We start from the raw sequence: 23,942 nt of genomic DNA, 5'->3' as shown, positions 1-23,942 counted from the left end.
TGTAGTATCCCCTTAATGAATGTTCAATACAATTTTGTTAATTTAATTTACATTAATACACATTTTGTTAATAAAGTTTTGTTCACGATGATAATGCTCAATAATAGAGAGTGAAGCAAAAGGGTAAACAAAAAAGTAAAAGCCTTCAAATCAGCCAGATCTAAAGTCAAATTAGGGTTCGAGCTCTTGAAAGAAGTTATTTTATCATCATGGTCAAATTCTCACAGGGTGGTAAAGATTAAACGTTAGAGATATAAGGCCCTCAACATAGCGACTGACACTCCTCAGATATAAACTTCACTCTTCATGATCCCTAAATAAATGCATTTCCCAGCTGTCCTGGACGCCTGGGTTTTGGCTGCTCAGCATACAAACCCAGTACTTCCTGAGCCCCTTCCCCATTCTTCTCTAAGGGTGAGGACAGGAGGAGACGTGCTTCCCCCTGCCCTCTGGTGGCTGAAGCATGGCCTGCAGCCTAAGCACAGCTAAAACGATGCTCCCTCCTGGGGCTCGGGACTCTGCAGGGATGGCACAGCAGACACTGTCTGGGCTGCTGGTGACAAGGGCGGGTGCCTGCAGCAGAATCTGGGCATCACGGCCCCACAGCAACTTCTCATTAATTCTGTGACCTACACACTCATCCAATAAGCGAATTTTCTCCTTATGTAAACAGTCCCTGTTGTTTGTAAACAAGAACCCTAAACTAGTACACTTTTGTAAAACTAATAAAAGTAAATATCAGTGCCACGAAATTATTTTAATATCTTTTTCTCCATGACTGAATATACAAAGATAATGGAAGTAAAGTATTCTTCTGCTGTAAAGATGGGTGGAATATATCAAAATCCACTTGTTGAATTTTCTTTAAATAGTCCTCCAGAGCAACCTGAAAAAAGAGAATAATGGTCACTAGATCACAGAATGATTAAGTCTTTAAAAGAAACAAAAACAAACCCAGCAGGTATTAAGGCTATTTTAGTTTTCCTGAGATGGTCTTCTACATACTAAGAATGTAAATGAAAATTTTGAAAGAGAGAGAGAATAAAGACATCTTCTAAGAAGTTTTCTATGAAGCCAGTAAAACTATGTCACAGATCTAGTACTAGAAACATTAAGCCAATTCTCATCATAATTTAGTGTTCTGGTCAAAATGTGAAAGAGAAATTATCTGCCAGGTCTTATTACTAGATTCTGTAGAATACAAAAGGGGTGTTTCATTTGAGGAAAATGAACCCACCCACCCCACACACACACAGAAATGCACAGTGCCATGAGGGGGAGCTCAAGTTGTTTCTTTAAAAAATTATTTTGTGCAAAAGTTTAAAGGGTCTCCATGTTCTTGCTGGAAAACAATTTGCAACCAGGGAGAACAATCACAGGTCCCTCTAAACGTCACACCATGCTTCCCCCCATCACACAAAACTTGACAAAGCTTTCTCTGGGACCGGGGGCCAGGATGGAAAACAGTGACGATGGGCAGTGCTCTTTATGCTTTTCAATCTTATTAATTTGTAAATTTTTATTAAACAGAGAAGCCACCTACTTTTGCACTGCACAATGTGAAGCGGCCCCACCGCCTTCTCAGCCCACGTGCACAGCTCCCCCTAGAGTTCTGCAGTGCAACCTGTGTGACCCACAGAGAGCATGCTTGTCCAAAGGACTGTGTGTTCTCCCAGACTTCTATACACTATAAACGGATGAGTGTACATACAAACAAATTCACTCTCTACTTTTGAAACCCTACACTTATATATGCACAGCAATAAACACGTGCATTAATGTGCACAGATGCAAAAAACCTGGAAACAATCCAGAAGTTCTTTGACAAAAAAATAAATGTTCACACAATGAAATATTAAGCTGCCATGAAATAAATGTAGCTAGATGCAATAATATGGATAAATCTTAGAAACACTCTCTCTCTCTCTCTCTGTGTGTGTGTGTGTGTGTGTGTGTGTGTGTGTGTGTGTAACCCAGAAGACATAAACAGAAAATGATCCATTTTTATACAGTTCAAAAAAAAAAAAAAAAACCTAAGGGACTTCCCTGGAGGCACAGTGGTTAAGAATCCACCTGCCAATGCAGGGGACATGGGTTCGATCCCTGGTCCGGGAAGATCCCACGTGCCACAGGGCAACTAAGCCCATGTACCACTACTGAGCCTGTGCTCTAGAACCCTCAAGCCACAACTACTGAAGCTCGCATGCCTAGAGCCCGTGCTCCACAACAAGAGAAGCCACCGCAATGAGAAGCCCGCACACCACAACAAAGAGTAGCCCCCGCTCTACGCAACTAGGGAAAGCCCACACGCAGCAACGAAGACCCAATGCAGCCAAAAAAAAAGGCAACATTTTGGTTAGGAATACATAAAATAGGGAAAAGCTTTTCTAGAATAAAAGCAAGATAATAATAAATACAAAATTCAGGATAGCTACTTGGAGGAGGAAGGCAGAGGCAAGGGGATGAGACTGGGAAAACACATGAGCACAATTTAATGGTAACATTCTAGTTCCTGGATTAAGTGGTGAGTTCATGGGCATTCATTATGTTATGCTTTATAATACATGCAGACATATACATTCATTTGTAGATATCAAATAAAAAAACACGTTAAGAGAAAAAACTTTGAAGATATTTTAGTGTACTTTCACATGTTCGCTTTTATTTTTGGAAAAAAGAGCTCATGTTATTCATAATGTTCTGTAACTTGCTTTTTTTAAAAATCAATTCATATACTGTTATTAACTTTCCACCTCTGAGAACGTTATTATGTTCATTTTAATAGTTTTATAATATCCAATTATAAAGAATAATGAAATTAAGATACAAGCACATGAGAGAGTATTATACAGCCATCAAATATTGTATTAATAAATATTTCTAATGATGTGATTAAATGTTTGATAAACAGGACACTGCCATATAAAGTGTGACTTTAAATATACAGAGAAATTCATTTAAAAGAAAGAACAGTGTAAACAGCATTTATCTCTGGGTCTGGGAATTGTAGGTGATTGTTATTTTCTTCTGATATTCTTTTTATATTGTCCAAATCTCTATTATGAGAATGTAATGCTTTTATAATTAGGAGAAAATTCCATTAAAATACAGATGAAACATGACCTCAAAATTAGAGCTCAACTGGGCATTCACAAATTAGGATTTGGTTCATGGTTAATGGTAAATAAATTGTTCAAAGTAACAAATTCATTGTGAAATTCTCAAAGATGTTACAATCTCTGAATATAGCTTCTTAAAACCTCATGTATAGAGCACAACATACTCTACCCTAGACTAGTCATTTTCAAACCATTTTTAAACAGCAAAAGCTTTTCTTTGAACAAAGTAATTAACAGATGCTCCACATATAAAACACATGAGGAGAGACGTGCCCCAGCTGGACTTAGGGTGTAGGATAGAACCAGCTCCTCGGAAACTGCCATGTAGTCCCTCCACTTTCTCCTGGCACAGGACGGAAACAGAGCTGGGCTCCAGCCCCTAGAGTTTCTGATCTGTGGTGGATCCCAAGATCTACACTTCTAACAATATCCGAGGCATATATTGCTGGCCCGGGGACCACACCACTAGCCTAAGATAGTGGTTCTTAGGCCTAGCTGCACTTCATGATTACTGGGGGAACTTTTAAGAAGTATCAGTGCCTAGATCCAACCTCTTAGGTATGATTTAACTGGTCTGGGGACGGGCCCAACATTGCTTTGTTTTGCTTTCAAAGTTCCCCAAGTGATTCTAATGGACAAGCAGAGCTGAGAACAACCTATTCCACAAAAGTGAACAAAACAAAGTCTTGAACTTTCTTGGAGCTTATAAGTCAAGACAGGTGATAGGGTACTTCCCAAGAGGTCCAGTGGTTGGGACTCCACACTTCCACTGCATGGGGTGTGGATTTGATCCCTGGTTGGGGAACTAGGATCCTGCATGCTGTGTGGTGCAGCCAAAAAAAAAAAAGAAAAGGAAAAAAATAGAAAAAAAAAAAAAAAAAAAAAAAAAAAAGAGAGACAAAAGAGATGACAGTACATCACCAAATAACCAAATAAATAACAATTAAAAATGGTGATATAGAACAATGTGTTGACGCAGAAAGAGATGCTTGGCACCTCATTTATACAAAAAATACATATATAATTACACGAACATAAGAAGTCCAGAAAGATGAACAGACATTATCTCTGGAAAGGATAGAACTGTGAGACCATTCTAATTTCTTTTGCCTCCTCTTATGTGAACATCTAAAACATTAACATATTACTTTTATAATAAGTAAACCCAGAAAAGAAAGAAAATGATTTCAAACACTCAGATCTGAGACCCAGGATAAGAAGATGTGAAAGGATAGAAATGAATCTTTAAATATATTTTAGGGAAAAATGTAGAAGGTATGTTTGGTACTGTAGAAAATGCATGAATTTCCCTTTTCAAACATCGCAAATCTTTGAACCTTGGTTTCTATCTATAAAGTGACGTAAACCACACCTAGGAATAATGTATGCAATGACCTAGCTCAGAACCTGTCCCACAGGAGGTGCTACTAACCGGAAGCTATTCTCATTTCTTTATGTATTTTGCCACAGTGGTTCCTGAACCAGGCTACACATCAGAATCACCTGGGGAATTTTTAAAAATCACAGATCCTCTTAGAAATGCTTCCTTCCCCAACCTCAAGAGGCTTATTTAGTAAGAAGACCCCAGGAATCTGTATTTTTGAAGAAGCCTTCCAGATTATTCTGATGCAGCCAGCTCAGCACTGGTCTGTGAACCACTTTCAGGAACCAGTGCTACAATGTGGTCACTAAGGAGAAAAACAAATGCTAGACTATTAAGTCATACTTGTATGGCTATAAGTAGCCTGACACTCCTACGAGGTGGTTTCTCCTACGAGTCCCATCTTACCTATGAATAAACTGAGGTACATAGTGATTAAGGAACTCACTCCACAGCTCGTAAGTGGCAAAGCAGGTTCAAACCGATGCAGTCTGGCTGCAGCCAGTGCTAATGACAATTCCACTCACCTGCCTCTGGGGAACAGCGGCATGACCGTCACCGAAAGCAGAATGTAACTAACAAAACGTACCATAGGGAGGAAAACAAAACAAAGACTCCAAACTAAAGAACTGCACTGGGAACCTTATAAAATAGAAAAAAAAAATTATACGCATCTGCTTCATTAATTAAACAACCTTCTCTGTTAATCTACTTACTGTCTGAAGGAAAGCAGGAAATGCTTTCACAGGAACACTTTTGTGGAAGGACCTAGCCTAAAAGAGGAAGACAAAAGGAAACTGGTTTGAAATACAAATATTTCTGGAAATAAACACTCTCCCTCTGAAAGTGCGCACAAAGCAACACCAGCAGTTTAAATCAGCACTGCTAGGGACGCTCTCGAAAGCACGAAAATAGTTCTCATCTCCTGCCGGCTGAGATTAATTTGCCAGATCTAAAGGAATCAGGAAAAGGTACTACATTAAGAATTCTCTTCTTTCTTACATTTGGTTTTGGCATTTCCAACTGCCTTATAACTTTGACACCCCCAGCTCTGTGGTAAGGGGTAAATGGAAGACATACAGGTGACCCTAGAATAACATGGGTTCACTTACACGCAGATTTTTTTCAACAGTAAATACTACAGCGCTACACGATCCTTGGTTGGTTGAATCCACCTTGGATACAGAAGACCACCTATAAATTATACATGGATTTTCAACTGCGTGGAAGGTTGGAGCTCCTAACCCCCGTGATTGTTCAAGGGTCAACTGTACTTGCATACAAGTCCCAGCACCTTCCCAGCTCGGATGTCACTCCCTCCTGTGTAGATGAATATAAGATCCTTCTAGCTGATCTTCCTGCCTCTGTGTTCCCCAACCTTTAATGCATGCCCCACAGTCAGCCAAATTCATGTCCTAAGGTCACTGTTTTACTTTTTCTTTCTTTAACTTAACTCCCTGATAGATCATGTCCCAACTATTCATCTTGGAATTCAAAGGCCTACACATCTTGAATCTAACCTCATCTATCCAACCTAACACCCTACTACTCTGGACTACAGAGCCCTGATCCACTCAGGCTGATGCCCATCATCCAGGCCTCACCAAGCCCACTTCTGTCTAAAGGGCTTTGTTTATATTGTCAGATATCGCTTCTTATTCCTGACTCACTTACCCCATCTACTACAATTGCTCTCTTCAAGATCATCCACAATTTACTAATCATCATACCTATCTTTTCTCTCAGTCTCTCCAAGAAATGCAAAACTTCAGTATTCCCCATTCTTGGAACTTGCTCCTCCCTAAGTTTCCAAGACACTGACTCTGAGTTCTCCCACTTCTTTGATCATTCTTTCCTTCTCCTTCTTCCTATTAAATGGCCCTTCCTCCTCCTACCTGAGAAATGGAGGTGGGCTCGAGGTTCTGCCTTTGGTCTTATTGTTTAAATGTATATTCTCCTTGGACAACAGCATAGCCACACTTAGAGCTTTAAACATAAGCCTTCCATCTGGATGACTCCCCAATCTGTATCTCCAGTTCTGACCTCCTTTTAAAGTCACAATCCTGCAATCTGCATTTTAGCCCACCTCCCTAAATGCCCTCTAATCCCCTTACATTCAATGATGTCCAGCAGCTACCGATCAGCACCCAGCACACCACTGCATCTGTATCGTAGTCTCTGACTGGCACCATCACCATCTATATTTGAACTCCATGCAGCCTTCGACTTTCCTGCTTCCTGATTCTGCTACAGTCCCATCAGTTATCAAGTCTAGTTGATTTTTCCTCTGTTATATGTGTGTATGTATGTATATATGTATATACATTCACATACATACATATACATATAAAACATCTACCCTCTCTAAATCACTATTTTTTAATGACTTATTATAGCTTAATTAGTTGGTTTTAATATTATAGTTTTAACATATTTAAGTTATATTAAATATGATAATCACCTGTTTGTACTTTCTGGGCTTTAATAACTTACATGTAAATTTTAGTTTCAGAAACTATTTTGACTGAGCAACCTAGATAAGTTACATTCGCTCATATCTTGGAAGCATTTAGAGTAAAGCTACCAAGAAGGTTTAAGAATGCAACAAATCAGACACCTCTTTAAATGTGGCAGTAAGGAGATTATATACTAGAGATTATTATTAGAGTAAGCAGGATGAAAGCCAAATTACAGTATGGTGAATGGTGCCATGGTGGTGAGGACCTTGAGGTAAAATGAATGTAGAACACTTATGCAAAAAAGGTTAATTGGGAGGGAAAAATAAGAAACAGAAGGGTCCAATGGGCTGCCTGTAACTTCAGAAGGCAGTAGCAACAAACCAGAAGATAAAAGGGGCAAGTTATCAGAAAGGCCAACTGAAAATACCAGCTGGGAACTGCTGACGATGCAAGGTCCTGGAAGAGTAGAAGAGGCATCAGCCTTGACAAGGCAGAAAGACACACTGTCCCCTGAGAGAGAAACAGTGAGTGGATGGATCAGAGAGGAGCCTAACTGAGGAAGCTGAGAGGGAGAAGGAGATTTTTTTAAAGTAGAAAAAGTTTATAATAATCCCTGAGATAAATCTATTGGGATTTCAGTGAGCGATGGATATGGACTGCCAAAGAGAGAACACTACAACCATGCTCTAGGAGTAGCCACAGCTAGAAATGATAGTTTCCTAAATGATTTGGCAAAAAGAGGCTACTTACATGCTTTAGGTGCAAGTGTGCCTGGCTGGCCATGTCATATACCACATCTCTCACATTTTTATCTTGGCTCTTCCGTAGAAAATCCTCTTGTGAAACACCATGCTGTGTGGGAAAATGTACATTACATCAGGATTCAAAAAGCACAATTAAAACTAGCTCAAGAAAACTGGTGATAGAACAGTATATACAGTATAATGCCTATTTTGTTTTCTTGTTTTTTGTTTTTTTTGGCCACGCCGTGCAGCTTGCATGATGTCAGTTTTCTTTTTTTTTTAATATTTATTTATTTCTTCGTTTGTTTCGTTTGGCTGCACCGGGTCTTAGTTGCGGCACACGTGGCATGCAGGCTCTTTCATTGTAGTGTGCGGGCTTCTCTCTAGTTGCGGTGCGCAGGCTCAGTAGTTGCAGTGCGAGAGCTCTCTAGTTGCGGCGCAGGGGCTCCAGAGCGCACAGGCTCACTAGGTACAGCGCTCAGGCTCTAGAGCATGCAGGCTTAGTTGCCCCGTGGCATGTGGGATCTTAGTTCTCCAACGAGGGATCGAACCCACGTCCCCTGCATTGGAAGGCGGATTCTTAACCACTGGACCACGAGGGAAGTCCCCTATTTTGTTTTTTTAAAATATATCTATATGTATGTGAGTGCGTATATAGACACACCCACAGACACTCTCTCTCCTGGAAGAATATGCAACAAGATGCTAACTAATGACAGTTGTAGGCGAAACAAAATAAAGCAAGAAACAAACAGATAAGAAGTTTAATAGAACAGACAATAATGAACCTCCTCCAGAAAACAAAAGTTCTCATAAACAGTATTCTTTTTTAATGGATTATTTCCTCCTTTAAAATAAAATAAAGAACAGGCTAAGGTGACCACTAGGAATAATTACTGTAATTGCTTGAAAGGGAGTAAGGCATCAACATGAAGGTACACCAAGTGAGGTTCTCTGAACCTTCTTACTCATAGCTCCACCACAGACCTAAAATGCCTGACTGATAAAATTCTGACTTGATAACTCTGGAGCAAAAAAGCAATAAGCATGTGTTTCAAAACGGTCACTTGAATAGACTAAGCAAAGAACCAAGACAGGACCGTCCCTCCCCATATTCTTGAGGTAAATAATTACAGGGTACAAACAACGGCCTTACCAGCATACAAATATCCATGGGAAGGAATACTCTTCTTCTACTACCATGATACGGCGTTGCTCTCAAGCAAGTTACAATGCCTTGTGCTTTTCCAATGTGACTTGCGGCATGATCTGCATGAAGATCCTTTATACCTATAATTTTAGAAATCAACTGGGCTGCTCTTTTCTCTTTAAATGCATAACAAGTCAACAGAAGCAGCATAGAGAAATGACCCAAACATGTAAAAGGTGTTTCTCCCATGTTTTATATCTGAAAAACAGGATTTATGAGAGCAAAACTGGGCACAAAGACAAGCTGACCATTTACCATAAACAGGTTTCTGAACGTCAACTTTTAAATAAAAGAGTTTTCCTCAGAGTACAGCACACCAAGAGCACATTTGGAATTTTAATTAGCTATCCTGGAAAAACACTGCAAGTCTTGCATTTCTTCTCCTCAGTGCAATTTCCTTAAAATTGACCTCATTTTAAGTATATGCTTAACAAACATTCTGCTCTTTGCTCCCTCCTTTCATTGTGTTGGCAAACATGTCACTGAATGTGCAGGCAGAACAGGTCCGGGACATTTGGTAGGGACTTGTGTTATTCTTTTAGGGTGACATAAAGACATATTACCTTCTTCAAATGGATGATATTGTCCTTGTCCCAAATAATTTCCTCGTTACAATAAGACCTCACCAACTTAGAACAAAATCAAAGGAGGAAAAATACCATCTAAATGGCATAGTTTTTTTTTTTTTAAGACAAATCTCACAAAAACTTTTAGATATACAGTTTTATTTCTTCTACCTTTTGTTTTTAAACATGGGGAAGTATTATTGACAGAGAAGGAAGGAGTCAGGCCACAGGCCTTCCAAATTGTAGCAGATGCATAAAAAAATAAAATCATCTGCAATTACCAGATTATTAATTACAGCATTCTCATGAGGTAGCTAAAGTTCTTTTATGAGAGCCTGGGTATTCTGATTAGTCTGCATTCCATTCCAAAGAAAGGTATATATTATATTCCCCTTCTTACTTAAAAAAAAAAAAAAAAAAAAAAAAACTATTCCTTTCTAGTTGGTGCAAAGAAAAACTTCAGTGTTAAACTGGTTAGACTGTCAAATTATGAAAGAGTGAAGTCTAAAAGGTGTTTTCTTAACAGTATGCAGAGTTACCACATCATCCAGCAATCCCACTCCTGGGCATATATATCTGGAAAAGATGAAAACCAATTCGAAAAGATACATGCACTCCAATGTTCATCGTAGCACTATTTACAATAGCCAAGACATGGAAGCAACCTAAGTGTCCATCAACAGAAGAGTCAATAAAGAAGATGTGGGGTGTGTGTGTGTGTGTGTGTGTGCACGCACACACACACACACACTGGAATATGACTCAGCCTTAAAAAAGAATGAAATATTACCATCTGCAGCAACATGGTTGGACCTAGAGATTATCATACTGAGTGAAGTAAATCAGATAAAGACAAATATTATATAATATCACTTATATGTGGAATCTAAAAAATAATACAAATGAACTTATTTACAATACAGAAACAGACTCATAGACTTAGAAAACAAACTTATGGTTACCAAAGAGGAAAGAAGGGGAGGGGGATAAATTAGGAGTACGGGATTAACAGATAACACACCACTACACATAAAATAAACAACAAGGATTTACTGTGTAGCACAGGGAACTATATTATCTTCTAATAACTATAATGGAAAAGAATCTGAAATACAATATATACATATAACTGAATCACTTTCCTGTATACCTGAAATTAACACAAATTAACACTTTCCTGTACATCTGAAATTAACACAATTCTAATAACTATAATGGAAAAGAATCTGAAATACATATATATATATATATGTATAACTGAATCACTTTCCTGTACACCTGAAATTAATCACTTTCTTGTACACCTGAAATTAACACAATATTGTAAACCAACTACACTTCAATTTTTTTAAAAAAAGGTGTTTTCTTTAAAAAAGAGAAGTATAAAATAGAAAAAAAAAAACTTACCCAATATTTCTAGTGTTAGATAAAGAAGAGAGCTCTGTGTGTTTTCAGCATAATTTTCCAGTTCCTGGATGTTACGATATGCTTTGTCATCCAAATTTTTTTCCTACAAACAAAATGCTTTATTTGCTTGACGAATTGTCAATATTTTATTTTTAAAAGGCACTATTTTTTTGCCCTAAAGAATTGAGTAATAAAGAATAAAAACTTTTAGTATAAATTGTTTATTACACAATAAAATAAGATTAAAATAAAATTAAAATATTAAAGTCCTACATGTTCAGTACTTACAAATCACCCCTCAAAATAATATCTCAGGAATAATCTCAATGCACAAATCACCACGGACATGGGGTTGGCTTAATTTTTACTTCCTTCTAAAGCCTAAGATATCATTAGAAACTGACAACTGAGCTCTTACTTAAGTACTTCAGACATTATCTCCTTAATCCTAACAACTCCCTCAAAAGGAATTGATACTTTTTTCATTTTGCAGATGAAGAAACTGAGTTACCACGAAGTTAAGGAATACGCCCAAGGTCGCATAGCGAATTAGTGGTGGGGAAAAGATTCAAACCCACATATTTTGACCATTAAGCCCGTGCTCTTAATATGGAAAAGGTGCCTAGAAAAAGAAAGGAGATCACAACCAGGCACTGCACCCTATTCCCCACAAAAGAAACTATGCTCAATAAACTAACAGTTGATTACCAGAACACACTATATCCAAGAAACAGAAAAATGTAAATCTTAGAACATCCAGCAACTTTTATAATAATACATTTACAAAGACTTGATAGCCAAGGTAATATTATTCCTCCACCCCTTCCTCCTTTTTTACAATCAGGAGAAACTGGCACCAGCAATGAATCCCAGGGGAAAAAATATGCTCCAGCTCCATTACATTTAAACAAATTGGAACATAATTCATATACCATAAAATTTACCCTTTTGAACTATACAATTCAGTGGTTGTAGTATATTCACAAAGTTGTGCAACTATCACCACTAATTCCAGAATGTTTTCCTTTCATCACCTCAGAGAGAATCCTGTATCTATTAAGCAGTCACTTCCCAGTTCTCCCTTTCCTTATCTCCTGACAAACCTCTAACCTACTTTGTCTCCATGGATTTGTCTGTTGTGAACATTTTATAAAAATGCAATGATACAATATGTGGCTTTTTGTATCTGGCTTCTTTCAATTAGCATGTTTTCAAGGTTCATCCATGTTGGCACATCTTTTAGTATCTCATTCCTTTTAATTGAAGAAAATATGAATAATATTCCATTGTATGGATACACACATTTTGTTTATTCATTCAACTATGAGTTGTTCCCACTTTTGGACTATTATGAATGAACATTTGTGCACAAGTTTTGTGTGGATACGTTTTCACTTCTCATACCAACCTAGGAGTGAAATGCTAGGTCTATGATAACTCTATGTTTAACTTTCTGAAGAACTGCCAAACAGTTTTTCCAAAGCAGCTGCACCATTTTACATTTCCATCAGCATTGTATGAAGGGTTCCAATTTCTCCACATCCTCACCAACACTCATTATTGTTCATTCTTTTTATTATAGCCATCCTAATTGGTATGAAGTGATATCTCATTGTGGTTTTGATTTCCATTTCTCTCATGAAAAGATGTTGAGCATCTTTTAAGGTACTTATTACTCATCTGTATATCTTCCTTGGAGAAATGTTTACTCAAATCCTTTGCCCATGTTTAAGTTGGGTTATTTGTCTTTTTATTGCTGAATTATAAGAGTTCTTTATATATTCTAGATACTAGTCCCTTATCATCTATATAACTGGTAAATATTTTCTCCCATTCTGTGGATTGTCTTTTTGCTTTCTTGAAGTTTTTACTTTTGATGAAGTCCAATTATCTATTTTTTTTTTTTATTGCTTGTGCTTTTGGTATCATACCTAAGAAGTCACTGCCCAACAGAAAGTTACAAAGATTTATGCCTAGGTTTTCTCCTAAGACTTTTACAGCTTTAACTCTTACATTTAGGTCTTTGGTCCATTTTGAGTTAGTTTTTGTATATGGTATGAGGTAGGAGTTCAAATTCATTCTTTTGCATGTGGATAGCCAGTTGTCCCAGCACTGCTTGTTGAAAAGGTTATTCTTTCCCTCACTGAATTATCTTCATACCCTTGTCAAAAATCAGCTGACTATCAATATATAGGTTTAGTTCTGGACTCTCAATTCTATTTTATGCCAATATATATGATCTATATGATCAGTATATATTGATCTACATGTCTATGGCAGGTCAATACTACACAGTTTGATTACTGTAACTTTGTAGTTAAGTCTCAAAATTGGGAAATGTGAGCCCTCCAACTTTGTTCTTCTTTTTCAAGATTCTTTTGATGATTCTGGGTCCCTTGCATTTTCATATGAATTTTAGGATCAGCTTGTCAATTTCTCCAAAAAAGGCAGCTGGAATTTTTATAAGGATTATATTGAATCTTTAGATCAATGCAGGGAGATTGATCCCAGTCCTTTACTTTTAAATATCCCTCCATACAAAAGCCAAATGTTATATTCCATTAAACAATGGAAAAACTGCTATTTTTTCATTAAGAAAAAAAGAGAGATTTTCCATTATCTGTCTTGAGTTCTCAAATTTTCTTTACCTCATGAAAACTGAAGACACCTGAAAAATACATTTTCTTAGTACTAATTAATTCTATAGGCCAACTGAGCAATTTTTTAAATGTTAAAGTCATTATCTCACTTTTGCTTATATTATTACTACTATAGCCTATGGTTATTAATAGATTGTATCCAAATAAACTAAGTAAACTTACATTTTCAGGACAACAGTATATGATAAATATCAGGCCAACAAGGACACTTAGCCAACAATGTGTCAGAACGATTACACAAATCAGCCCAGGTCATCAAGCAATTTGCATGCTTGGTTAGAACTAGAACTTAGTTCTAAGAACTCAGTATAAGACTCCATTTGCTAGAACTGTTGAACTTTCCTTATTCCCTCTATTTGGACAGAGATCCAAGCGCTGGGTATGCATAATGATGTGTGTACAACTACTCAAGTTTTGATGATATTAAGGAATTATCCATATTTTTTTTTAAGGTCTGGTAATCATATTATAGTTATGTTTTATACAAGTTTTTTTCTCTCTTTTTTTAAATTTTTATTTATATTGGAGTATAGTTGATTTACAACGTTGTGTTTAGTTTCAGGCATACAGCAAAGTGTTTCAGTTATACATATACATACATGTATTTTCAGATACTTTTCCCATTTTAGGTTATTACAGAATATTGAGTAGAGTTTCCTGTGCCATACAGTAGGTTCTCATTGATTATCTGTTTTATACAAGTTTTTACCTTTTCAAGATACATGTATATGTACAGATCAAATAATAACATGTCTGGGGTTTACTTTAAAATAATCTAATAGGGTTTAGGGAGGGAAGTTGGTAGAATATAGATGAAATAACATTGGACATGTATTTATAACTATTAAAGCTGGGTGACAGATACATGAAAGTATATTACACTATTCTCTCTACTTTTATATAAGCCTGAAAATTTCTGTTTTAAAATATTTCTGTTTTTAAAAAACAAACTAGTCGAGTGTGGTGTGCACACGCATGCCTCTGCCTGGGTGCCTGTCCTTGCTTGTCTGTCTCTAGATACGGGGGTGGGCGGCTGAGGTGGGTGGCATGCAGTGATGGAGAATGGATAAAATGGTACAGTTCTCTAAAAGTTTCCTTCCTCCAAATTTTTCTTTTTTAATTTTTATTTATTTATTTATTTATTTTTGGCTGCGTTGGGTCTTTGCTGCTGCGTGCGGGCTTTTCTCTAGTTGCAGTGAGCGGGGGCTACTCTTCATTGCGGTGCACGGGCTTCTCATTGCAGTGGCTTCTTTTGTTGCGGGGCACGGGCTCTAGGCACACGGGCTTCAGTAGTTGTGGCACGCAGGCTCAGTAGTTGTGGCTTGCGGGCTCTAGAGCGCAGGCTCAGTAGTTGTGGTGCACAGGCTTAGTTGCTCTGCGGCATGTGGGATTTTCCCGGACCAGAGCTTGAACCCGTGTCCCCTGCATTGGCAGGTGGATTCTTAACCACTGCGCCACCAGGGAAGCCCTCTCCAAATATTAATACACATACTAAAACAGTTCCTCCCTGAAGATTAGCTTAAGGATTAAAAAGGAAGAAAAAACTTAAGACTTGAGCAATTTCAACTTACTCTTTCATCAATGATTTTCATAAGCCATCTTTTAGTCAGATTATGTCTTTTGACAGCCTAAAAAAAACAAGAGTTGTAAGTTTTAGAAAGTACTAGAAATGACTTCTGTAGACCCGGATAACATAAACAAACCAAATACAAAACTAGGTAAGGGAGCATTTGTAATAACACATCACCAGATAGATAGCTCTGTTAAAGAACTAGGGAAAAAAAGAGAATGTCCCTAGAAAACATTTCAAAACATTTCCAAGTAAAGATAATATATCCAAAACTTTTCTCCTAATTTGTCTTTTTTTTCTTATACTATTAGTAATTTAGTGATTCCACTTTCAAAACAAAAACGAAACAAGAATTAAGCAGAGCGGAGCTTCTCTGCTATGTGATATGCCCCAACTTCTATGCTTACTTATTACACACAAACTTTTTTCCATAAAAATGAAGATTCTATTTAATGAAAATAAACACTTTCCAAAAAGAAAACAGTAATAAAGCTCCAAAGAAAACAATCTGCAGGGTACAGTGTTATCTTACAAGTAAAGACACTCTAGTAAGAAAGAGAACACTAGTGCTCAGATCTTGGCCTCTAATACCACTCCCTGCAAAGGAAACAAGAGTCTAGAAAATGGGTGATTCCAGAGCTGGAGCAAGGGAGATTCAAGATGATTCAAGACTATTTTATTGTGCCAGAAAATAGAAAGTGCTCAAAAAAACAATGGGAGGCATGTCAGGACACAGAAGCCAGTTTGACAGGACTCCCACTGTCCAAATCTGGGACTATTTGAACACCAAAATAATTAAGTATAGTAATAAGTTATAAACTACTGAAAAAAACAGGAATTCATGAGTTTATACCAATAATTAATAAACAAATAAATAATATAGGAGAGCGAGAGCACTTGCTCATAGTAGAGTGCCAAGTGGTAAATGTGAACAGAGCATCAGAGTTGTGAAATTATCATTCTGCAATCATAATAATAAAGACTGGATAAGACAAGAACCATCAGTGAATGCAGGAAATTTCACAAGAAGCTGATGAGGAACAGGGCATTTGCATTGTCTTAAAGTTGATTAGTTACAAGGGGAACTATAATTATACAGTAGATTACACACTGGGAAAACCAGGCAACATCTTGACTGTTAACGAAAATGAACAATGCCAATAAAGGACAGATGGACAAAATGTGTCTCCAGATGTCATACCCTGAGAATACATCACCTATGCAGTATTCTGGCCAAGAATGCATAACCTGAATCATTTAATCATGAGAACACATCAGACAAATCCAAAATGAGGAATGTTCTACTACCAAAAAAAAAAAGAAAGAAAGAAAGAAAAAAAGAAGGGGTTACATTCTTCAAAAATATCAATGTCATAGAAAACAAAGAAAAGCTATGGAAATGTTCCAGATTAAAGTAAGCTAAAAAGACATAACAAAAAAAATACCTAACTGGATCCTACACTGGAGGGGAAAAATACATTAGTGGATATTATTGGGTCAAGTGACAAAATTGGAATATGAATGGAAAATTAGATGAAAAGTGTTATATCAAAGTTAAATTTACTAAAGTCAATAACTATTCTGGTTATATAAGAGAATGTCTCTATTAGGAAATACTAAAGTATTTAGGGACAAAGGGACATGATGTATGTAACTTACACTCAAATGATTTAAAAAAATGTGTGAAAATATATACAGAGAGAGCATGCTAGCACACACACACTTGAGTGAGCACACAAAATGATGAACAAATGGGATAAAATGTTAACAACAGGTAAATCTAGGTAAAGGATATAGAAATGTTCTTATACTATTTTTAATTTTGTAACCTTTCTGAAATTTTGAAGTTATTTCCAAATAAGTTTTTAAATCATTGTTTTCTTACCAAGTCAACACTAAGTATAATATATTTTCACAATAAATAAATATAGTAGTGAAACAAAGTCTTAGGAATATCCTACACTTCAATTGAGACTCTAAGATGTCACTGATACTAAAATGTAAAGGCTGACATGCTCATCAATACACACTGATGTGACAAAGGGTGGATCTGTGGAGAATGGAGCCCACTTTGCCCTACAGGAACTTAACAGAAGCTAAAAGGGCTACATGGAGCTGGTTTCCAAGTGCTCTCAGCATTATAACTACATAGCAGGACTCTCTACAGGCCTCTCTCCCCAGGGCCAGGTATCAGCCTGGGATACCTCAGTCATTAGAGTCCTGCTCTTGCTTTATTTTGCACATGTCTGAGTAGGGCAGGACTTGTTTGATCTTTGTAACCACATCATCAAGCACCATTCCTGGCATAGAAAAGTACTCAATAAATACTTAACCACTGAAAAGTCAGACTCCTATTTACTCAAGACTGACGCTATAACAGCTGCAGTTCCTTGACCACAAAATATAGCTCTCTTGTCTGATTCTGAAGGAAACTGGAGATCAAGATAAAAAATAAATATTTATAAGAAGCTGAAAACCTGCTGAACAAAACTATCAAAACTTTGGAAATAGAAGCCAAATAGAACAAAAACCTTGGCTATAAATATTAGAAATTATAGATATTCAACTATTTTGTACCCTAAAGGCACCAATGAAACAGTGTGGCAAGAATGTGCTCTTTGGACAACATGTCACTCTTTCCCTATTTAATCTTCTAAAGAACCTGAAACTCTTCAAAGAATCAATTGAAAGTTTGACTGGACAGTGGCGCAATAAGGGTATGTTCCAACAGAATGGGGAGGGGTAGGGAATACGCAATCAGGACAACTGGTCTGAACACTACCTGCTTCTTTCAAATACTCATATTAACCTTCAATACCTGTCATATTAGAAAGCTGGCCAGGGACTTCCAGCCAGTGGCACAGTGGTTAAGAATCCACCTACCAATGCAAGGGATATGGGTTCAATCCCTGGTCCGGGAAGATCCCACATACTGCAGAGCAACTAAGCCCATGTGCCACAACTACTGAGCCTGCACTCTAGAGCCCGCGAGCCACAATTACTGAGCCCGTGCACCTAGAGCCTGTGCTCCGCAACAAGAGAAGCCATTGCAATGAGAAGCCCACGCACCGCAATGAAAAGTAGCCCCCACTCACCACAACTAGAGGAAGCCCGTGCACAGCAACAGAGACCCAATGCAGCCAAAAATAAATTAATTAATAAATTTTAAAAAAAAAAAGAAAGTTGGTCAACATTAATCAACAAAATTTAAGCCGCTATTAAAACTGGACAAATTGGCATACACGTAAACACTGTGTAATTCAGATATGTTTTCCAGAATTTTTTTAAGAGAAGCGAAGGCAAGATAAATTTGTGTTAAAGAAATCTCTGACCTTTCACATTATTTCCTGACAAAAGTCAGAATCTTCAGTGCAAGTCTTAGCATAAACCTCTAATGCAATCAGGTTGTATATAAAATAAATAGAGTTTCTGGATTTTTAGAGAAACTTTTTTCTAAACTGAGTCACCTAGGATGAGATTCTTGAAGTGGGATGAATAAAGGTAAACAACTAATCTAATACTCACAAGCTGCCCATCCACTCTTTCTTCTCAGTCCCCGGTGGAGGGGCCTGGCTTTCCATCCTTACTGAGGCTCTGTGAAGTCAATCTGGGGCCCACAAATGGGGCCTGCCTCTGCTGGGGCGCAGACCTGAGAAGAGGCGTACCACTGTCAGGTCTGTCAGTGGCTCCCGTGACGGAAACTATCTTTTGGCATTCATCATATTACAATGGGGACACAGATCAGTGATGAAAGGCACCTAATTCCCTTTCTCTGTTCATAGTTCAGCGTATTTCTAAACTGTGCATGGCTGTTTGTGAATGAGGAATCCATACAGCTTTAATGTAAAACTAATTACTAAATACATCTAGTTTACAAATAATACCCTAGCCCATAGGTTTCCATTCTCGGACACCTAAAATTCATCAACAAATACGCAATTCTATCAAACTAGACAAGGCAGTTTTAGATTTGTGTCTGGACAATGATGAGAGCACGTCTCCTGTCACAAAAGATCAATGTGTGATTTTCTACTGCCCAGAGTACGGATTAAAGCACTGGAATAAGGAGCTGCTGGGCGGTCAGACAGAAAATGTACCTGCCACTGCTTCAAAATTTGTAGGGTTTAAATTCTGCAATGAAATATGTGGAAAATAACTTATAAAGAGACCAGATTCCTCCTTCTTCCTTTAATAAAGAAATACACTGAAGATGTGTGCAAATTATTCATGGATGATTTTAAATTCTGTCAAATCTAACATATATCTGAACGTTACATGAGCCTAAAACTATTTTCAGGATAGATTCCCCATTGACACTATCCAAATTGTATGTAACAAAAAGTATGCTCAAATAACATTCTTGCAAATGAAAAGTAGGGGTCTTTTTTTGTTTTGTTTGTTTTTTTACCTTCCATAGTTCAATGGCCACAGGCTGATGTGGTGGACTGTCACAGTATACATCATCCACAGTTTTTTTCCAAAACTGCATTCTCATCAGTCCAATTGTTTTCTCAGAGACGGAGTCCTTAACCTGTAAAATAGTGTTTAAAAACTTTAATAAATGCACTGTTCACAGTCTCAAAAACCAGCATTTGTAACTGCATCATCATATAATTCAGCCAAAAATTAAGTTTCTCTACATTTAATTTTTCCTTGAAGTTTTATGTATCATTTAAATTATCATCATTATGAGTTTCCTAAGTAAAAGCTACAAATTATTTGGTGCTTATTCAAAACTATTTTCAAGGTCTGCATTCAAAAATAGGAGCAATTCTTCTAGAAAAAAATTGTAAGAAAAAACAAGGAGAGGGAGGGGGATCATTTCGTTTAAAAGAAATTTAAGAGAGAGATCAACCAGTCACATGTAGACCTATCTGAATCCTAATTTAAAGAGACAGAGACAACTAGGAAAATCTGAACACCAGACGTTTAATGATATTAAGAAATTATTGTTAAATTTTTAATATATAATAATGGTATTGTGGTTATTTTTTTAAGTGAGTTCTTTTAGAGATGCAAGTGAAATATTTGCAGATGGAAAAACTTGAGACTTACTTCAAAATAACCTGGAGGTGGGGATGAGGTGGGTGGGGAGTAAAGATGAGAAAACAAGACTGGCCATGAGTTAGTAACAGTTGGAGGTGGGTGATGAGGTATATGGGGGTTCATTATGCTTCTCTCTCTACATATGAATATATTTCATGCTGTATATGACTGAAGTTTTCCAAAACAAAGTTTTTACATAATAAGTGGAAAAGAAGAAAAACAATCCTCACAGGGTTAGTGATAGTAAAAATATTTTTGAGTCTGAAGATTAACCTAGGAAATAGAACCAGAGGCTTTTTAGAGGAAGCAGAGAAGGAACTAATATTTATTTATCAAATGTCGACAGGTACCAGGTACAGTACCAGAGGTTATCTGATCACAATCCTCACAACAAACTCACAGGGTCCTTACAAATACACCCATTTTACAAACACAGAAATTATGGCTCAAAAAGGTAGAAGTTTATCCCATGCTCTGCATACTCACAGCTCTTATAATGGAACCAGAAGGATATGTAAAAGATTGTGGGTGAGGGGAGGGGTTGACTACAAAGGGACACATAAGGGTTGATGGAATTGCTCTGTATCACGACTCTGGTGGTAAATACGTGACTCTAAGCAGTTCTCAAAACCTATGGGACTGTACACCACAAAAAGTGAATTTTACGGTGGTACATTTAAATAAACTCATTTATTTATTCACTAAGTAACTTTTTAAAAGAAGATTATTAGACTCTCTCCCTCACTTACTACTGATTAAGAATGGCCCTGGGTCAAGCAAGAATCACCAATGCATGCTAAATCTAGGAGGTAAATTTTTTATTTTTAATTGAGCTATAATTGACACATAACAGTATCTTAGTGTCAAGTGTACAACATGATTTGATAGATGTATATATTGTGAAATGATCACCATAGGTCTAGTTAATATCTATCACCATACATAATTAGGAATTTGTGTATGTTGAGAACTTTCAAGATCTACTCTATTAGCAACTTTCAAACACATAATACAGTATTAGCTGTACATTACATTCCTATAACTTATTTACTTATAACTGGAAGTTTCTACCTTTTGACCACCCTCACCCACTTCACCCATCTCCCACCCACTGCCTCTGACAACCAGAAATCTGTTCTCTGCATCTATGAGTTTGGGGGTTTTTTTGTTTTGCTTTTGTTTTTGTTTCAGATTCCACATATATGTGAGATCATATGGTATTTGCCTTTCTCTAACTTACTTCACTTAGCATAAAGCCCTCAAGGTCCATCTGTGTTGTCACAAATGGCAAGATTTCCTTCTTTTTTATGTCTAAGTAATATTCCATTGTGTAGATATACCACATCTCTATCCAGTCATCCACCAATGGACACTTAGGTGGCTTCCATGTCTTGGCTATTGTAAATAATGCTGCAGTGAACAAGGGGGTGCATGTATCTTTTCAAGTTAATATTTTCATTTCCCTTGGATAAATACCCAAAAATGAAATTACTGGATTATATGGTAGTTCTAGTTTTAGTTTTTTGAGGCACCTCCATGCTGTTTTCCACAGTGGCTACACCTATTTACACTCCCACCAACAATGCACAAGGGCTCCCTTTTCTCCACACACTCTACAACACTTGTTATTTCTTGTCTCTTTGATAACATCTATCCTAATAGGTGTGAGGGGATATGTCATTGTGGTTCTGATTTGCTCTTCTCTGATATTAGTGATGTTGAGCACATTTTCATATACCTATCTGCCATATATGAGGTAAATTTTGATGAGGACCATGGTCTTAAAATGTCTCCTCATATTTAACAAGGAAAAAAACGTTAACACCTTGACTAGTGACCAAAATTGGTATCGCCAATAAGAGGCATACAGACATGTAATGCCTCCTTGTGATTCCCTGAGAAGGACATACACCATTTAGGTAGTTAAGCATTAGACTAGATATATATAAATATAATCATGACAAAAAATAAACTCCAAATGAGAAATACTCAATTTTTGAAAAGGAACAATATTGTTTTTAAAATGTCAATGTAATAGAAGACAAAGAAAGGCTGTGGAAATGTTCCAGATTAAAGGAGGCCAAAGAGACATGAAAACTAAATGCAATACATTATCCTAGATTGGATCCTGTACAAAAGGGTTAAGAAATGCCATAAAGGACATCATTGAAATCATCTGACAAAACTGGAAACCAGAAGGTAGATTAAATAAATGTACTGTATCAATCTCAAGTTTACTCAAACTGATAACTGTTATGTAAGAGAATATTCTTATGGTAACGAAATACAGCTCAAGTTTACAGGGATAAGGGCCATGGTGTAGTCAAGTTACTGTAAAATGATTCATAAGAAAAACAGTGCATGTATGTGTGTGCATATTTGTGTGTGTGTGTGTGTATATACACAGAGAGAGACAGAGAGAGGGAGAGAGAGAGGGAGAAGGGGAGAGGGGCACAGTATGATAAAGCAAATAGGGCAAAATATTAACAAAAGGGTATATGGGTATTTGTACTATTCTTACTTTGGTGTGTGTGAAATTATTTCCAAATAAAAAGTTTTTTTTTTTTTAATGGTCTTGGTGCTGGGTAGGTCTCTTAGCAATGTTTAGTGTTCAGATCCCATGGCATACGGTCTATTCTCAATACAGCATCAAGAGTAATCCTTTAAAGAAGATGTGGCATATATATATACACATACATACACACACACACACACACACACACACACACTATGGAATATTACTCAGCCATAAAAAAGAATGAAACAATGCCATTTGCAGCTGTAAGGATGGACCTAGAGATTATCATACTAAATGAAGTAAGTCAGAAAAAAGACAACTACTACTTACCAAAGTGATATCATTTATTTGTGGAATCTAAAATATGACACAAATGAACTTATCTATAAAACAGAAACAAACTCACAGACATAGAGAACAGACTTGTGGTTGCCAAGAGGGAGGTAAGGATTGGGAGTTTGGGACTAGCAGATGCAAATTATTATATACAGAATGGATAAACAACAAGGTCCTACTGTATAGCACAGGGAACTATATTCAGTATCTTGTAATAAACCATAATGGAAAAGAAAAAATAAATAAATACATTTTTTAAAAAGAGTCAATCCTTTTAGGAGGGAGATCAAGAAGGCAGAGTAGGAGGACACTGAGCCCACCTGCCCCCATGAACACATCAAAAATACATCTACATCGCGGAAAACAACCTGGAAACTGGCAAAAAGGCTGTTCTACAACCAAGGCTGTGAAGAAAGATGCACATGGAGTTGGGGAGGAAAGGAGGAGAACCAATTAGGTTGGGACCCAGGCCCTTAGCAGGGGACACAGAAGAGGAGGGGGATATCACACACAGGCTCAAGGAACCACCCTGGGAAGCAAGGGGTTTGAGCCACACATCAGGCACCCCAGCCCAAGGGTCTGACACCGGTAACACAATTACCCTTAGCTGGTTTGAAAACCAGTGGGACTTACTGGAGGGCTGTAAGAAACCAAGACTCTGCTCGTGAAGAGTGTGCACACTAACTCATTCCTGGGAATAGCATGGAGGCTGCAGACTGAAAACTGCCTGCGGCTCTGACCAGCTGCCTGCTCCAGCCTCTCCTGCTCCAGCACTGCCCTCCACTAGGGTGAAGGCTGTCATGGCTAAGGGGAGTGCATACACTTAAAGAAAAGGAAGCCAGCTTGGACCTGACTCTGCCTCTGAATAGGGTGAAGGCAGCCATTAACAGCATGCACATCAGGCTGCAGGCTGAAAACTGCCTGGGG

The 23,942-nt window shown here is 37.4% G+C and overlaps 1 protein-coding gene and 1 non-coding gene across 6 annotated transcripts in view; both read right to left on the bottom strand.

Moving 5' to 3' along the window:
• Positions 1-738: 738 nt before the first annotated feature.
• NDUFAF6 (NADH:ubiquinone oxidoreductase complex assembly factor 6) overlaps positions 739-23,942 on the bottom strand; it is a 36,425-nt gene continuing 13,221 nt past the window's right edge. For 3 of the 5 annotated variants that reach the window (XM_068525847.1, XM_068525849.1, XM_068525850.1), the window contains 7 exons: positions 19,524-19,646; positions 15,117-15,173; positions 10,886-10,988; positions 8,859-8,992; positions 7,710-7,811; positions 5,217-5,273; positions 739-886 (listed from right to left, as the gene is read on the bottom strand). In XM_068525847.1, coding sequence (XP_068381948.1) covers positions 758-886; positions 5,217-5,273; positions 7,710-7,811; positions 8,859-8,992; positions 10,886-10,988; positions 15,117-15,173; positions 19,524-19,646 — 705 coding nt within the window. In that variant the 3' untranslated portion in view covers positions 739-757. Of the gene's footprint in view, positions 887-5,216; positions 5,274-7,709; positions 7,812-8,858; positions 8,993-10,885; positions 10,989-15,116; positions 15,174-18,640; positions 18,745-19,523; positions 19,647-23,942 lie in introns of those variants that run through there. The other 2 variants (XM_068525851.1, XM_068525848.1) reach the window with 2 other exon arrangements.
• LOC137751675 (small nucleolar RNA SNORA14) lies at positions 6,982-7,105 on the bottom strand. Its single transcript, XR_011070920.1, has one exon. It is a non-coding gene; the product is annotated as a small nucleolar RNA SNORA14 (small nucleolar RNA).

The sequence above is a fragment of the Eschrichtius robustus genome, chromosome 17, assembly GCF_028021215.1.
Source record: "Eschrichtius robustus isolate mEscRob2 chromosome 17, mEscRob2.pri, whole genome shotgun sequence".
Lineage (NCBI taxonomy): Eukaryota > Metazoa > Chordata > Mammalia > Artiodactyla > Eschrichtiidae > Eschrichtius > Eschrichtius robustus.
The sequence above is the reverse complement of the archived record's forward strand: the minus strand, read 5'-3'. Positions and strand labels throughout refer to the sequence as shown.